This window comes from Hippocampus bargibanti, linkage group LG09 (genome assembly GCF_051943395.1).
Source record: "Hippocampus bargibanti isolate YZ-2025 linkage group LG09, ASM5194339v1, whole genome shotgun sequence".
Lineage (NCBI taxonomy): Eukaryota > Metazoa > Chordata > Actinopteri > Syngnathiformes > Syngnathidae > Hippocampus > Hippocampus bargibanti.
The window spans coordinates 10,607,812-10,624,330 of NC_142742.1; the positions used below are offsets into that span (position 1 = coordinate 10,607,812).

Sequence of the window (16,519 nt, forward strand, 5' to 3'; positions counted from 1 at the left end):
AACGTCCATCACCACACCTGCCCTTACACTATCCAACTGCCCCGTGTCAATCGTTGAGACCTTCAAGTTCCTGGGAATCACAGTCAGAGGATATGAAGTGGGAGGTCAACACTAACTCCATCCTGAGAAAGGCCCAAAAGAGGATGTACTTCCTAAATGATCCTTTGTTCTTCCATCACGGTTTGGTTCAGGGCCGCCTAAATGATCGTATGTGATTGGTTGGTGACCGCACAGAATTTTGTTTTTGTTGAATTAACTCAATTTTATTTCATCAATTGTTTGCACAAAATAGTTTTCATGTATTCAGATCTGAAGCCATTAAGTGGAAAGGGAGGACAATCACCAAAAAAATGCACACATTAATGCATGAATTATATTTGGGACTTTTATGCAATTAAGTTTATTGAACATTTTTCATGAGCATGAATACGTTCAGTTCGTCTCAAATGGCTTTGCCTCCATCTCGCATATCCAGTTGTACAGGTGGTCCTGGCAATTTCCATTGTACCATGTTTTTGTGGCGTCTGTAAAGTAAAAAAAAGCTCCACAGTCCCCAGTCTGAAGTCCGATGGTGGTGGGCTGGCTATTCCTCCAGTACCTGAAGCAAATAATATACACAATTAGATTATTGAATAAATGAATTAGAAGTCAGCAGGGTGCACACCCTGTTTCGATGGCAGTGGTGTTGTTTATCCAAGTCCATATTCCCCGTGACTCAGTGTCTTGTAGACCCATCCAGAATCCATTCTGCCACCACAAACCTGAAGTGGAGCTCGCTTTCGGAACATTATTACTAATAAGTACCTGGAAGAAAGAAAACCACTTTTTAACAGAACTGTACAAGTACAAGGTGTTTATAAAATCCAGTGGTGCGCCGTCAGGGCCTGCAAGGCCTTCTCTGCCGGCCTTGAAATGTCTGAATCACAGGCTAATGATAGTTATATTTTGTTCATGAATTCATATGAAATAATAACACATTGTCTTTCAGTTTTCTTTAATTGCTTTTCCAATGTTGTGCTGCTTCCAGATCACAATCAGTTCTGCAGGCCCGGGAGCATAAAAATTAATGGCGATGAAACGGTTTCTTTAACCAATCAAATTTCGAGTTGGCAAGCGTATGGCTGCTGCTGCTCACCCACAGAAAAATTTATCTTGTGACTGTAAAGTGACCTTGAGAGTTTCGAAAGGCGCTTAGAAATGAAATGTATTATTATTATTATTATTATTAATTTATTTTTTATTTACATTCGCAACTGTGGATTAATTCCGACGTAGCACTACTGAAGGCCCAGGGGTGATATGCACGGCCCGCCACTGATAAAATTGCCTCTGTGTGCCCTGTGATTGGCTGGCAGGGGTTCAAGGTTTCCCCGCCTTCTGCCCAAAGATAGCTGAGATAGACACTCCCCACGACCCTTGTGAGGATAAAGCGGTTCAGAAAGTAAATACTGTACATATACTCCTCTACTTGCAAACATTTGTGTTACGAACAACGGTACATCAGAATCAGAATCAGAATCAGAATACGAACATTTTTGTAGTAACATATGTAGTACTCTGTCCAGTTGTACATGTACATATCTTTATCGGGCATATATTTTATTCAATGTTTTTTTTTTTTCAGGAAAAACCAATACGGTTTACTTACACAAGTCTTAAAGGACAACCGACGCCTCCTGACAATTGATGTCAATAATTTGTAAAATCACTTCAAATGACTTCTACTGAGCGTATTTTACAAAGATTCCGCCGCATATAGCTATATTTTACATTTTAAGACTCGCGCTGAATATTCAGGAAGTGACGTCGATGACGATCCCCTACGTGACGTCAAATTTGGAACGCCCCCTCACCGAGAAAGCGACACACAATGCATTTTGCGGTACTTTGTTTGGTCTGAAAACTTCGTGTTGATTGCAACATTAGAAGGAAAACACATAAATAACGCGATGGTGAATCGTTGTGTGTTGCACCAAGACTACTATTTGATATTCGGTGACACAAATTCCCAGCAGACAAATCAGCCCATTTCCAACGGAGCTCTGGCGCCATCTTTTGCATAATCTGGGACACTACATGCTGTCCTTGACGGATCAAATTGATGTGGGAGGCCTCCTTTAATCGATTGCAAACATTTATGCTTTCCTCTTCAGAACTATTTCAATCATATTCATAACTGGATGAGTAACAAAAAAGCATCTTCTCCGAATCTGAAGCCATTGTTTTGATTCTCGAGCAAGGCAAGACGTCTTGGCGTGACGTCACAAACAAAGGGGCGGGACCTTCTGAAACTGGCCTTTTCCAGTTTCATTTTTAAGTATTTTTGGACACTTTAAGTCATTTTTATTGGTGTTTTGCATTTGACTAAAAATAGCAGCCTGTGTGTGTTGGGTATTTTAGATGCTATAAAACGTTTTTCTGATGTCAGTTAAAAAAAGTGACGTCGGTTGTCCTTTAAACGTGCTTATATAAACCTTAAACATACTTATATAAGCCATAAACATACATTCCATACAAAATACAGCACTGAAGCAATTTATGAACAAATTCACCTTACGAACGACCGTTCGGAACGTATCTCGTTTGTAAGTTGGGGAGCGTCTGTAAATGGATTGATGAGTGGATTGTAATTGATGGCCACTAATGGTGTGAATGTCCGTCTGGATGTGCCAGTTAGTCTTGACAGTCCGTGATGTAGTGCATCAATCATGTGACCATTTAAAAATGTGAACGTTGGAAGAGAGTTTCAATGTTTTCTCGTGTTAAAAATGAAATCTTGTTTTTTTTGGACCTGTTCCTGCAGAGTTTCGATCACGAGAAGGTCCCCGCCTCGCCCAATGCAGTCCGCTCTGCTGTCTTGCCAGTTCTTTTTGCCGTTGGGCTCAGGGAGGGAAAAATAATAGCAGGTTGATTTAAGAAGGGTCCACCCTGATGGACATCTACCACAGTTTTGCTCTGTTGCAACAATCCCAAATTGATGATTATTTCATACAGTGATTCCAAGATTAACTGCACTACAATCTCAGACTTACCAAGAATAGTTTTTGTCGCCTCTAACTGAGCCTTTTCTTTTTGAAGTAATTCAATCTGGCTGCGTAGGGTGTCACCCAAGCTCGTCTGCTGTCTCATTTGAAGTTTCAGTTGAACCTGGCTCGTCTGTTCCCTGACTAATGCTTCCTCCGCATCTTTCCACGCTTTGAGGATGTCACTGTGGTTGCGAAGATAATTTCGCTCAATGATGAGGGACGAGACAGCCGAATGAGGAGTCAGAAGGTGATCTTCGTTGGCGCTGGCACCTGAGGCTCAACAAAAAAACACATGGAATGAAATTGTCTGAGATCCACTTTTTGGTGGTGACTCACGCTCCTCAAAAGACAAATACACACATTTCTAATTTTAAGGAGGTTTGTACTGTATTTAGGTTCCTAAAGATGTTTTTCTCTTTTTACGATCATCAATGTGGTAATAGTCATTCACCAGCCACCAAATTACTGAATACTGATCTGTCATAGGCATTTGCAAAAGCGGAAATACCAGCAGAAAGGTATTGATTCACCAATGAATACTTTATTATTATTATTATTGTGTTTGTATTTGTGGAAGAATTAAAAGATGAATGTCACTATGTAAAATTGCCATTAAAACTTTGTCCAGTTTAGAAAAGTTGAAGACATGAGCTTAGATTTCAAACTAAACAAGTTAACATTTTTATTTCCGTATCTTGGACACTTGAACTCATTTTGGCTCGTTTTTATCTGACAATCCACCTGCTGCATTGGGTGCTATTTTACTCACAGTAAATGGCGAGGACAACGGCAGCTATGATTAGAACAGCATTGAGCAGGCCCAGAAGCAGAAGAGTCACGCTGTGCTGTGGGATCCACGATCCAGCCCCTGCTATATACACATCTTGATCATGTTTAACTGGGTTAAAGATGCCGACAAAATGTGCAAAAATCTCCCGAGCATCTTGAGAGTTCCTCAGAAAATGACCATACACCAAGTATGTTACCAAACAGTTACACTCATAGAAAAAGTGTACTTCAAAGTTAGTCATTAAGCACAATAAAACATTAAGATGTCAAAGTATACCTTTTTGAAATTTCAGATAGCTTGAATGCCGATGTGTGGGAAATGTTTCCGAAATCTCTTGCTCCACAAGAGTTTCGGCACCTTGGTCTGGCTGTGACTGAATCTTCTCCATTGTATTTTTGTGTTAGTGGTGTATATTGATCTGGTCAACCGGTGATAAGATGTGTGTGTGTATGGGGGGGGGGGGGGGGGGGTAGGTTGCCATGACTTATGTTAAAGCAACAGTAACAAAGTTTTTTTCTCCTGTGTTGCCATTATGGAAACCTGCAAAGCTTTCTTTGCTGACCTATAAATATCTGAATCGTGGACTGATGTAATTCTATTTTGTCCATGAATTCTTATTGAACAATTCCAAATTGTCCTTTAGCTTCCTTTCATTACTTTTCCCTTGTTGTGCTGCATCCAGATGTGTATTTTCGTATTTAAGCATTTAACCAATCACATTTCAGCAATCATTTGTTATCAGGGTCAGAAATCTACTATATTTGGTTGGGGATTTGCTGTTAAAGCCATTTTCAGATGATTTTTTTTCAATAATACATGGACATCGTTAACAAAAGATCAGTCCTGGCTCATGGTACCCTCTAGTGGACTTGTAGTGAATCACACCACACTTTTTTTCAGTCTGGATCGCTTCAGACATAGCACTACTGAAGGCCTGACGATGAAATCCACAGCCCACCACTGTGGAAACAGGTAACTGGCGGCCGACACATCAACATGGCTCTCAAGGAATTTTTGAAATTAAAAATATACACTGTTGTCGAACTGTTTATGGCATAACAGTACTCATCACTAGATGTAAGCAGTGTCTGAAACTCATGACAAAAAGTTAGTGGACACCCAGGCAGACAACTCTGAAAAGTTTCCGGCCGCCCGGCCATAAAGTTGCCTGACGAATTTTTCATAACTTAAAACACAAAAAGACATCTAATCAAGAAAAAAACATTGTTGCAGAGTATGAAGGATTTTTTAAAGTAAGGAAGTACCTACCTCAAATATCCCTTGCTGAAGATGTATCTCCTGTTGTAGTGTGTCATCATGGTGCGCAATGTTTGCATTGTGTTTTCAGCTCAAATCTACGTGGGCTCCTCTTTCTACGCGGCTTTCAAAACTCTCAAGTACACTTTTCAGTCAAGGTGTAGTCCGAAGCAGGCTTCTGATTGGCTGCCGGTTCCGTGTATGCAAATTTCCAAACGAACGTTCGTTTGGCAATTTACACACTCCTGGCTTGTTGCGTTTTGTTTGTAACTTTTGCTTTATTGAATAAAACAAACGTTTGATTTGAAAACAAAATATGATTTTTTTTCCTTGAAGAAGTTGTCGGCCACCCGGGCCCGGACGTTTTGAAAGTTGTACGCCCAACGTAAAAGTTGTACGCCCTGGGCCACCGGGCAGACGCTATTTCAAACACCGATGTAAGACATCAACCAAGCGCACCTCCAAATCCAAGAGCGTGTTTCTGCATCAATAAAGAGAGCAAAGGAATTACATAATTGGTTCATTTTTCTTTGCTTCAAAGCCTTTAAAATTGAGGAGTGGGTTTTGCATGTCGATATTAAAATATATTCTAAAGATACACACATTTGTGTTCTTAAAATTACTGTTTTGTGATATGTCTGACTTGGAAGTGCGCAGTTCTAAGAGTGCCCCCTTTAGCGCTGATGAAAAAAATGTCCAGGTGTACCCTGCCATTGATGGCAACCATTCCGAGCTGCGTCCCGCCTCTCGCTCATTAATTTCCGATACGCCACAGCTCACATGTGATCTAATGAGGACATGTAAAACGGAAAAAGGAATGAAAGACATTTATTGCAATCACCCATTTTTTTTCTAGTACAGTTTGAACAACACGTGAGAACATTTCTTTGTAAATTGAAAAAAGGGTGTATATGTCTGGAAGGTTTTACATTCAAAATCGAAATTCCCACCTAAGGTTGGTGGGACTGTACATTTTCACTGAGGATTATGTGGGGATTTTTCACAAATCCATTTACCCGTGTTTTTACAGCCAACACTTATCCAAGCCGTGAAGACATTTTCTGTGTTACTTAAAGCTGCGCAGTCCTGATGAACGTCATCACTTGATTCTCCATTGGCCCAGTACCTAAGGTAAATGATAAACACACAGCAGCCTCAAAATGGTACATAACTTTGCCTCGTAAGCATCTGAATGAATGATGCAGTGTGACATATGCATTATGTAAAAGCATAATAATCCACCCATCCATTATGTATCACTGCAAATGCTGTCGTGGACCAGGACACCATCCCATCTGACAACAGGCAAATGGTTGGTCAAGTCAATCATGCGACGAGTGGGTATAGTAACATGCTACATTTGCTGCCCTGCATTTACCGTACTCAAAGTACCTATGGGACACATTTTAATGCAACATACTTTTACTTTTACTTGACAGTTTCTGTCGTCGAGCATAGCAACTTCTGATGTTTGACTGTAATTCACCACCCACCAGGCAGTGACACGACTGCAAATAAGGGGAATTAAGTGGAGCTCAAGGTACACTGTAAATGCATGTACACATAAATGTGTACATGCATGTACGTTTTATAAATAAAAGGGTGGTTTGCGTCAATGTGGGCGTGAGCACAATTAACTCCATGACAACCAAAGTATGAAAAAAATCCCTGTGCGGAAATCTTGCGTGGTAACATGCAAGATTTAACAGATACATACAATCATAAAACAAAGCTACTGGCAACTTAAAGGACAACCGACGTCACATTTTTGTTTTTTAACTGACATCAGAAAAACGTTTTATAGCATCTAAAATAACACGCAGTATGATATTTTTAGTCAAATGCAAAACACCAAGCAAAATGACTTCAAGTGTCCAAACTCTGCAAAAAATTGAGCTGCGAATTGAGCATTTTCAGAAAGTCCCACCCCCAGTTCGTGACGTCACGCCTAGACGTCTTGCATTGCTGGAGAATCAAAACAATGGCCTCAGATTCGGAGAATATGCTTTGTTGTTACACATCCAGTTATGAATATGATTCAAATAGTTCTGAAGAGGAAAGCATACATGTTTGCAATCAATAAAAGATGTGCCATTTTGAGGCAACATTGAGGAAAAATCTCTCACCCAAAAAAAGAGGCACAAAATGGCAACCTCCAGTGGCCACCTCCGTTTCCACAGGCTGATAAATTCCTTATATGGAGCTTGGATGCCCTCTTCTGGCGGCTTTTGGGTGCAACACGGTTCTCAGACCAAACATGTACAGCAAAATACATTGACGTGATGGAAGGACTGCTACAATGTGTCTTTTTTCGGTCAGGGGGTGATCCTTTAGTGTCGTCACGTATGGACTCACCAACTCAAAAACAAGACTTCCTGAATATTCAGAGTGAGTCTTAAAACGTAAAATATCGCTATATGCGGTGGAATCTTATTAAAATATGCTCAGTAGAAGTCATTTGAAGCCATTTTACAAATTATGGACACAACTTGACCGGAGACGTTGGTTATCCTTTAAATACACTTGTGGACCTCATGTATCCATTAAATTGAAGTACCACTTACCCTTCAATCAGGTCTCTTCCGTCAGACCATCTCCAAAGTCCTTCAGCGTGAAAATACAATCCAATCCAAAACATGTAGTAATTGACTGGTGAATTTGTGTGCCCTCTCAGGTAATTTATAGTTGCAATCTGACAAAATATTATTTTTGCATCATTATTACCATAACATGTTGTAGTATTGAAGAAAAAAAGAATAAGAAGCAGTTTGTGCTCACACCACCTCTTCCTCTTTGCTGTCGATGGATATAAGATCACCTCCGTATATCTGACAGAATTCCCGTGCATTCTGCCACGATTTTTCCCCATCGGTTCCAGACAAGGCAAAGTAGTAGCACGCGGAGTTCATCAACATCCATCCAACTGGACAATGAGTACAGCCACCAACTGTTGACAAAACGATGCAATGACAGGTGAAACAAACCACAACAAAACAGTCTTTTGACAACATACTGTGAAACTGGTCTCACCAATGAATGGTAAGTAAGATTTTAGATATGTAACGTTCTTCATTATTTTATCGAGTTGTACTTTGTACTCTTCCGTCCTTCTTATATGGTGGTCAAACTCCCAGTTGCTCTCTGTTTGTCTTCTCCGTTGACCGTCCAGCTCCTTGTTGACATCGCTCAGGTTTTTAACGGCAGACGTGTAGGATTGCTGGAGTTTGATAAGCTCGCCTTCAATAAATTTTGCGTCATCAATATACCGGTCAGTATCGGGACGCATTTTATCTGCAAGTATGACCAAAATAAGTTAGGATTGTTTTTTGTTTTTACTTTTGCAGGAAGACTGTGACGTGACACAATACAGCATAAGGACATAGCACTGTGGTTTGTTGTGTCGTGTTTTTCCCCTCCATACAGACATCCATTCATGGCATTGTATATGTATGCAATTAACCATGTGGCATTTATTGAGAAAGTCCATCATCAACATCAACATTCAATAAAAGGGAAGTGAAACCAGGCTGCTTCAATGCCTGTACAGATGTCAGGCAAATACTACACCTAAATACTATTATTTTGCTTATAAACACTGAATATATCCAAAGGTTGTCTAGAACATGCTATTAATGTTACAGTAAAAGTATTTTGACATGAAACATTATGAGGTTACTTACTTTGGATAATCAGGAGGATGTCAACAACCAGTAAAACGGCAGCAAGTATGGCCAGGCTGGCTATCACTGCTTTGTAAAGTAGCATACGGGATGCTGAAATAACAGATGCTAAATTAACACTCGAATTATGCATCTTTCAATGTTTATTTTGTAATTTTACTCCATAATCTTGTATCAGACGAGACTGGCAAAAACATAAATCTCAAGAATCCTTTTTAAACGGCATCTTTTAAAATAAACAATACCTTGCTGCCCGTTTTTCCTCGCAGGTTCCACATTATCATCATTTTGACACAACAGCGTGGTGAATCTGCTGTTTGAATCCAAATCATTCATTTCGCTGCCTTGCGTACATCACATTTGCTGTGAATTTCTCAGCGCTGAACTATTTATGCCAACCCGACCAAACAATTGTCCTCCATTGCTCAACTCAGCAATATTTATCAAAGACATTGGGAAATGAGAAGCTATTGAATTTGAAGAATCAGCCAAAGGAAAACAGAAGAGAAAGTCTTAAAATGAGGAAGAAAATACTTCTGTTTTGGGAAAATCTTGTCTTTTTGAATAAAGACAAATACAGTCTACGATTCTTCTCTGTCACCATGTTTTGTCTTTACTCTCGAGCATCGTCATATGCTTCTGCAATAGAATGCATACATTTTATAAGTGCAAAGAAATGTTTTTCTCGCAACTGCCACCTGCACAACTGTATGGATGGGTGGATGGATGGATGGATGGATGGATGGATGGATGGATGGATGGATGGATGGATGGATGGATGGATGGATGGATGGATGGATGGATCAATCGATGGATGGATCAATCGATGGATGGATCGATCTGACTTGTCCTTTTTAGATTCAGTGCTGGATTACTTATTTCACCCAATGTGTCTTTCTTTTGACCCAGCAGTTTGAGGGGAGTTGACTTGGTTCATTCTAATGAAATTGGAATTCATTTTGTTCTTGTTTTATTTCAGATCTTGACACAGATATGTTTGAAATTTCATTTTGGCTGGTCTAAAACGTTACGTCAACATGCCAATATTTCAAAGTTCCTTGGTTTTTCCAAACTGTGAAACTAGTACTCATCTACATCTCCAGTGCATCTCATTGTTGTATGTTATAGTCAATGGCGGACCGTGGTTTTCAGCGCTAGGCCTTCAGTCAAGAGCACGGGTCGGGAACCATTTTGACTGAGAGCCATAAAAGTACAATATTTAGAAATGTTTTTCAGTGAGAGCCATACATACACACACACACACACACACACACACACACACACACACACACACACACACACACACACACACACACACACACACACACACACACACGCCCGCACACACACACACATGCACAAACACACGCACACACGCGCACACACACGCGAACGCATAGACACACTCACGCGCGCACACAAGCACGCTGACAAGCACGTAAACACCCACACGCACGCAAACACACACGCACGATTTCAACAAAACTTCAGAATGTATCATTTAGAATAACGTTTTTCTACACTCACCATCAATATACTGTAAATAGTTTTCCGTTCCTCATAATTGGTAAAAAAATCCAGCCAAACGAATGGAATTAAAGTCAACTTGCCAGGTCCGTACGCGAAGTTACTGCTAGCTAGCCTGCACACTGCTTGTTAGCTTGCATGCTTGCTTTCTGCTGTCTTTCACAGTAGTATATTGATGGTAACGTTTGAATGGGGCTTGTCAAAGCGCCACTTACATTCGACTCTTTCGTCGATGGTATTGTTTCATTGCAAATTAGATTCAGAACCTTTTCTCTCCACAAAGGTGAATCCTCCGGGGAATTCAGCCTGAAGTGCAAGACACTTGTCTTTTTTTTTTTTTTTTCATCGGGCTTGTTTAAAAGGGGCGTTTACCTGTTTCAACATGAACAGCCAGCATCATCCAATCAAAAATGCGCTTTCAGCCAACTCCCGCCCCTACAGGAAATGAGCGAAAAAGCAAGAATATCAGATATCATATCTGTATTTAGTTTTATCGGCGAGCCAGATGCAATCATCAAAAAAACCATGTATGGCTCACGAGTCATATGTTCCCGACACCTGGTCTAGAACTCTGTCTGAATCAATCCAGACTGAAAAAAGTGTGTTGTGATTTACTACAAGTCTACTAGAGGCTATCATTATCCAGGAAATAACTGACCAACCTTTCTTAATAATTTCCATCTTATCTTGTAAAGTCCATTTGGAAAATGGCTTTAACAGTAAATCTCCAACCAAACCCATTTTTTCTCCTCCTTCACCCATTGTAGGTTGACAAAACTGTTATTAAATCAACACAATAAATGTATTCATGCAGCTCGCTACCGATGCAGTGCGCTAGCTTTGGCCAGCATGCCCTTGTCACTAGCGGCTTGTGTTCAGAGCAGATCGTAGTTTGCCAAAACTCTTACGTTGACCAGCGCCTTCAAAAAGGCATTGGTACCCTTTTGGGTTGCCACCTGGAAATCTGATTGGTTGGAGCAAGAATTTGATCGACACATTTGATGCAAAAGAGCCAGCCGACCTGATTGTGAAGGTGTCCAGGTAGATTTCTGACCCTCTGGTAACAAATGATGGCTGACCTGCGATTGGTTATATGCTAAAATATGAAAACACACATCTGGAAGCACCGCATCCAGGGAAAAGTAATGAAAGGAAGCTGAAATACAATTTTGAATTATTTAATAAGAATTCATGGTCAAAATATAATTAACATCAGTCTGTGATTCAGATATTTTAGGCCAGCAGAGAAGGCTTCGACGGCCTTGACGATCCACCACTGGTTAAGATAAAAGAAGACACATTAACAAGATAACAAACATTTCAAGAAATAACATCCTGTATTATTTTCCATACAAAGATCACTGTGTTTTGTGCAGTCTATTTAGGTGCCATTTCACATATCCAGTGCAAACGCATGAAGCAAGGTGCACCGGAGCGAGTCTCCCATGGTTTATTTGACGAATAGTGAGTCGCCCCACATGTCTTGTCTCGGTGATAGTACTGGTGGTGGTTGTATACTTCACGGGTCCAGTACCTCGAGAAAATCCACATCGGATCGTCATTAAAATCACAAATATATTTAATCAGTCAAAGCACAAAGATTTAATTTGTCACCTTTGCTCTGATTCTGTAGCATTGTTTACCCAAACCCAGGTACCCTCATTTTTCATGTCAGTGAGACCAATCCACATATTTTGTTCCTCGAATTGATAACTTCTTGTCAGGGATTCACTGATATGATTCACATATGACTGTGCAGGCAAAAAAGAAGCATTAAAAGACAATGTAAGCAATCTATGCAATATATTTTACACTGTTTTTTGACGCGGTGTTTTTCTACGTTTGTGTTTCTGCCCGACCTGCTCGCCTGGGTGATCTATCACAACCAGATCTGCTCCACGATTGACACAGTTGGCCCGGCTGCCCATCCAAGTCTCTCGGCGCTCAGATGAATTAGTAAAAGAGAAGTAATAGCAGGATGAGTTGAAATACTTCCAGCCTTTGTCACACTTGCCACAGGTCCACTCTAGAGGACACAAATAGCTTTCATTAGACATAAACAAAACACTGAGATCATTTAGCATGCTGTAATACCCAAAGATGACATGTTGAACTGCAGGATTTTCCTTTCTCTGCGTAGCCTCTCGAGTTGACTCTGATAGGCGTCATTAATGACCTTCTGTTCGTTAACTTTCACTTTCAGTTTTTCAAGATTTCTGGTCATTCCCTTTAAAGCATTCATTGCCTCATGCCCTGCCTCCATGGCATCGCTGTGGTTGCTGAAGAGATGTTCCAACTCAGTAATGAGATGTGCTGCAGCTGGTTGGGAATTTCCGTGGGAGCGTTGTGCAACTGAACCCTCTTGAAGAAAAAAAAATGAGTGCAGGAATAAGCAGAGTGTATGATCTACCAGTGGCGGACCGTCAAGGCCTGCAAAGCCTCCTCTGCTGGCCTGAAAATATCTGAATTACAGACAGATGTTCATTATATTTTGTCTATCAATTCCTATTAAATAAATCCAAATTGTCTTTCAGCTTCCTTTCATTCCTTTTCCCCTGTTGCGCTGCTTCCAGATGTGTGTTTTCGTATTTAAGCATTATGCCAATCACATTTTAGCCATCATTGGTTACCAGGGTCAGAAATCTGCCTGGACGCCTTCACAATCAGTTCTGTGGGCCCTGTCGCATCAAACTGTTGGTCTAACGGTTAGACCAATAGTTTGGGCAAACTTTGCCCAAACTGGTTAGCCTCTCACCAGTCAGATTTCAAGTTGGCAACCCAAAAGGGGTTCCAACGCCTTCTTGAAGTCGCTGGTCGACCTCAGAGTTTTCGCAAACTATGATTGGCTTGTCACTGGCCAATCATAGTTTGCGAAAACAGCTCTGATCACAAGCCGCTGGAGCATACTGGCCAGAGCTAGCACACTGTATCGGCAGTGAACCGCATAAGCAAATATATTGTGTTGATTTAATGGCAGTTTTGTAAACCCACAATGGCTGAATGGGGTGAAGAAATGGATTTGGTGGGACCCTCTAGTGGACTTTTCACACCACACTTTTTTCAGTCTAAATTATTTGAGATGTAGCACTACTGAAGGCCTAGTGATGAAATCCACGGCCCGCCACTGTGTATACTCATCACAAAGCTATGGCGTGTATTTGTAGTTTATTTTAGGAAGCTCAAACAGTTGCTGCACTCACGACCGACTCCAAGAACGACGGCAACGATGAGCAGAATGACATCCAGTAGTCCCAGACATAATATGGCCATACGGTAAGGTCCAACTGCACCTGTGATATTTCAAACATTAATAATAATTTGCAGCCACAGCTTGTTCTCTATTTTTTTTTTTCAGTACAAGACTGCAAATGTTCAAAAATTGTGGCCCAAGAATTAAAACAAGTGCTGTGTGAAAATAATTAACATGCTTGGAACTTGCTTATTTTTTTGTGGTAACTAACATTGTGAGCATCAATGTCAATAATGTATATGTTAAACTTGTTCCAACCTAAAATATGTTTTACATTTTTGGCTTTCCCACATTTTCTACAAAGAAATGAGCATTTGCAGAACTAATTGTGCCATGCATCATTCTCCAACTTGTAGATAAAAGTGCTGAACAAAGAAATCAGCAAAGTGAGTCTCTGCATTGTAGAAAAAAAAGAAAAAAAATATAGATATATTTTGTTGAATTAAAAAAATGTTGAGTTTACACGTTTTTTTCCTTGTGGAGAGTTTAAAAAATCTGTTAAATAGTCATGTTACACTACAATTCCTTCTACCTATGCTTCTTCTACTACCTAAAAACAACAGTGGAGAAAAGACTGCACATTACCTTGCCCAAAGAAGTCACAGCGAGAGCGAGAGTCTCCGCCACGGTTGAAAGAAAGAAAGAAAATTTGAGATGACTTTGGCACAAAAGATACACTGTGCTCAGTAGATTTGGGCTGATCGTCCATTGTTGCAGGAAATGCGTACTCGCGTGTTAGTTCCCTATCTTGTTGAAAAACACCTACCCTCAGCCTCACTGGCAATGTGCACTCACATTTATTTCTGAGGATCACATGCTTTCAAGGTGGCGTTCACATTGAGGAGTCATAACAATTGTGAATTACAGTACATGAATATAAAAAGCACTGTGGTATATTTTATTCATATTTCTATTACAGATGAGTACAATAAAGTTTTGAGAAAAATGAGAATTTAACTCATTCACTGCCAGACATGTGCAAAAATGTGTGTACTCCAGTGCTGGGGTTTTTGTCATTGTCACTTGAATTCCAGTACCCACAGAATATTGAGTTTTAGGACTACATAAACATTCAATACAGCGTTAGAAACCTTAGGCTCTCTTCTTTCATCAGAAAAAAGAGTTAATTCCTAAATCATATGGGTCTGGAGTTACATGAGCTTGAAATGAGGGCGGTCATCCAAAATCTAATACAATACATAGATATTGGTTTATATCAGGGGTCGGGAACCTATGGCTCGCGAGCCATATATTGCTCTTTTGATTATTGCATCTGGCTCGACAAGATAACTAAATACATATTCTCACTTTTTCACTGTTCATTTCCTGTTTGGGTGGCAGTTATCGGAAAGCGCAATTTAGCTTGGATGACACTGACCTATGGCCGTTGATGTCGAAACAGGTAAACACCCCCTTTAAATAAGTTTGACGAGTAAAAAAAATAATGTAATGTAATGTCAAAAAAAGTATCGTACACTTCAGGTTGGAATGGACCGAAGGATTCGCTTTTGTGGTGAGAAAAAGTTCTGATTATTTGCAATGAAACAATACCATCGATGAAACAGTCGAATGTCAGTGGCACTTTGACAAGCCCCATGCTAACGTTAGCATCAATATACTTCTGTGAGAAACAGCAGAGAGCAAGCGTGTAAGCAAATGAGCAAATGAGGCTTGCTAGCAGTAACTTCGCCTCTGGACCCGGCAAGTTGACTTTCATTCCAATCGTTTGGCTGAATTTTTTTTACCAACAATAAGGAACGGAAAACTTTTCATATTAATGGTGAGTATTATCACAGTTATTTTAAATAATACATTCTGAAATTTTGTTGAAATCTCGTGTGTGCATGTTTGCATGTGTGTGTGGGTGTGTGCGTGTGTGTGCGTGCGTGTGCGCGTGTGTGTGTGTGTGTGTGTGTGTGTGTGTGTGTGTGTGTGTGTGTGTGTGTGTGTGTGTGTGTGTGTGCGCGTGCGTGCGTGAGTGTGTGTGTGGCTCTCACTGAAAAACATTTCTCAATAATTTACTTTTATGGCTCTCTTAGTCAATAAGGTTCCAGACCCCTGGTTTATATAGTGTTTTAACAACAGCTGAAGCTGGAACAAAGCACTAACATGGAAAAAAATGAAAGGCTGCCCCCTTGTGGAAAGGAAAAAAACATCGCCATCGGCTATGACCAGTGCTTTAACGGCACTCAAGCATGAAAAAACAAAAACCCGAGCAAATTCGAGAATGGCACTGTACGTCATATTTTCAGGTACCAAATAAATTTGTGAATGGCAGTGAATGAGTTCTTTGAAATCTGACTGACATACAGGCATGTAATGTGTACACAGCAGTGCATCTATTTTTATGATAATGATAATTTTTATAATTCTTTCTTTTTGATAGATTGTGTAAAAAATATGAATAACATGAAACAATGCCCAAAAGTTTAACAGCAAATAAAAAAAAAAGAGAGAAAAAGGAAAACATTCTGACTTTATGAGGAAACCAAAAGTTTTGATCCAAGTAACAACTGTATGTTCATGATGCAAAATTAATCTTTCCTGAGACTTTTGATGATGATGTTTATTGAATTACCTTTCAGCAAAAAGTTCAAAGACTGGAGTTAAAAATTCAATGCATGCGTTGCAAAACCACAACACCTCAGATCTTTGAATCTTACTTGAATGTTCTTCCGTGTCGGGTCATTGTTTCTTTCACCCTGTCAGATTTGTTTCGTCATGTTTTACTCATGGTTTTGTTTGCTACTTTGGACCTTTTTGTTATTATGACTTTGTGTGAGATTTTGTTCTTGCCAACTTTAATACGATCCTCCTTCTTGCCTGTTTTTTTGGGGTTCACCACCACCACCACCACCTTGTAAATCATGACAAATTACAGTTGTATTAAGTTCATCCTGTCTACTTGATATCTAATTTAAAACAGATTCTTTTCTTACAGACAGTGTATTGTAGGTGTTCAAATACCTGACATGTTTCGGCGTATACT

General features: G+C 40.0%; 3 protein-coding genes across 5 annotated transcripts; all 3 read right to left on the reverse strand.

Annotated features, from left to right (window-relative positions):
• Positions 1–348: 348 nt before the first annotated feature.
• LOC148893630 (C-type lectin domain family 12 member B-like) lies at positions 349–4,250 on the reverse strand. Of its 2 annotated transcripts, none has more exons than XM_089003861.1 (6): positions 4,093–4,250; positions 3,796–3,897; positions 3,033–3,296; positions 2,792–2,955; positions 665–804; positions 349–598 (listed from the first exon to the last, which is right to left on the reverse strand). In XM_089003861.1, exons 1-6 carry the CDS (start codon positions 4,202–4,204, stop codon positions 433–435), a joined length of 948 nt encoding a protein of 315 aa, XP_088859987.1. In that variant the 5' UTR covers positions 4,205–4,250; the 3' UTR covers positions 349–432. The 2 variants fall into 2 exon arrangements, with proteins under 2 accessions (XP_088859987.1, XP_088859988.1); XM_089003862.1 differs by having other exon boundaries at positions 3,796–3,894; positions 4,093–4,243.
• A 1,635-nt stretch (positions 4,251–5,885) lies between these two features.
• On the reverse strand, positions 5,886–9,159 carry LOC148893631 (C-type lectin domain family 4 member A-like). Its single transcript, XM_089003864.1, has 6 exons — positions 8,999–9,159; positions 8,754–8,846; positions 8,104–8,364; positions 7,857–8,020; positions 7,638–7,765; positions 5,886–6,199 (listed from the first exon to the last, which is right to left on the reverse strand). Exons 1-6 carry the CDS (start codon positions 9,087–9,089, stop codon positions 6,049–6,051), a joined length of 888 nt encoding a protein of 295 aa, XP_088859990.1. The 5' UTR covers positions 9,090–9,159; the 3' UTR covers positions 5,886–6,048.
• Positions 9,160–11,442: 2,283 nt separating this feature from the next.
• Positions 11,443–14,310, reverse strand: LOC148893632 (CD209 antigen-like protein C). 2 transcript variants are annotated; one of them, XM_089005189.1, is made up of 6 exons: positions 14,116–14,310; positions 13,481–13,570; positions 12,375–12,641; positions 12,140–12,306; positions 11,895–12,031; positions 11,443–11,814 (listed from the first exon to the last, which is right to left on the reverse strand). In XM_089005189.1, exons 1-6 carry the CDS (start codon positions 14,237–14,239, stop codon positions 11,658–11,660), a joined length of 942 nt encoding a protein of 313 aa, XP_088861315.1. In that variant the 5' UTR covers positions 14,240–14,310; the 3' UTR covers positions 11,443–11,657. The 2 variants fall into 2 exon arrangements, with proteins under 2 accessions (XP_088861315.1, XP_088861316.1); XM_089005190.1 differs by having other exon boundaries at positions 12,375–12,742; positions 14,116–14,255.
• Positions 14,311–16,519: the final 2,209 nt, after the last annotated feature.

What these genes read in the sequence shown, in the direction of transcription:
- LOC148893631 (XM_089003864.1), bottom strand. Translation starts at nt 9,089, where the DNA reads ATGAATGATTTGGATTCAAACAGCAGATTCACCACGCTGTTGTGTCAA. An exon ending in TCGACAGCAAAGAGGAAGAG is followed by an intron (nt 7,766 to 7,856) that starts GTGGTGTGAGCA and finishes ATATTTTGTCAG; the next exon opens with ATTGCAACTATAAATTACCT. An exon ending in GGAAGAGACCTGATTGAAGG is followed by an intron (nt 6,200 to 7,637) that starts GTAAGTGGTACT and finishes CATTTACCTTAG; the next exon opens with GTACTGGGCCAATGGAGAAT.
- LOC148893632 (XM_089005189.1), bottom strand. Translation starts at nt 14,239, where the DNA reads ATGGACGATCAGCCCAAATCTACTGAGCACAGTGTATCTTTTGTGCCA. An exon ending in CGTCGTTCTTGGAGTCGGTC is followed by an intron (nt 12,642 to 13,480) that starts GTGAGTGCAGCA and finishes TTTTTCTTCAAG; the next exon opens with AGGGTTCAGTTGCACAACGC. An exon ending in TAGATCACCCAGGCGAGCAG is followed by an intron (nt 12,032 to 12,139) that starts GTCGGGCAGAAA and finishes TTGCCTGCACAG; the next exon opens with TCATATGTGAATCATATCAG.
- LOC148893630 (XM_089003861.1), bottom strand. Translation starts at nt 4,204, where the DNA reads ATGGAGAAGATTCAGTCACAGCCAGACCAAGGTGCCGAAACTCTTGTG. An exon ending in TCGAAACTCTGCAGGAACAG is followed by an intron (nt 805 to 2,791) that starts GTCCAAAAAAAA and finishes TCTTTCTTCCAG; the next exon opens with GTACTTATTAGTAATAATGT. An exon ending in ACCACTGCCATCGAAACAGG is followed by an intron (nt 599 to 664) that starts GTGTGCACCCTG and finishes TATTTGCTTCAG; the next exon opens with GTACTGGAGGAATAGCCAGC.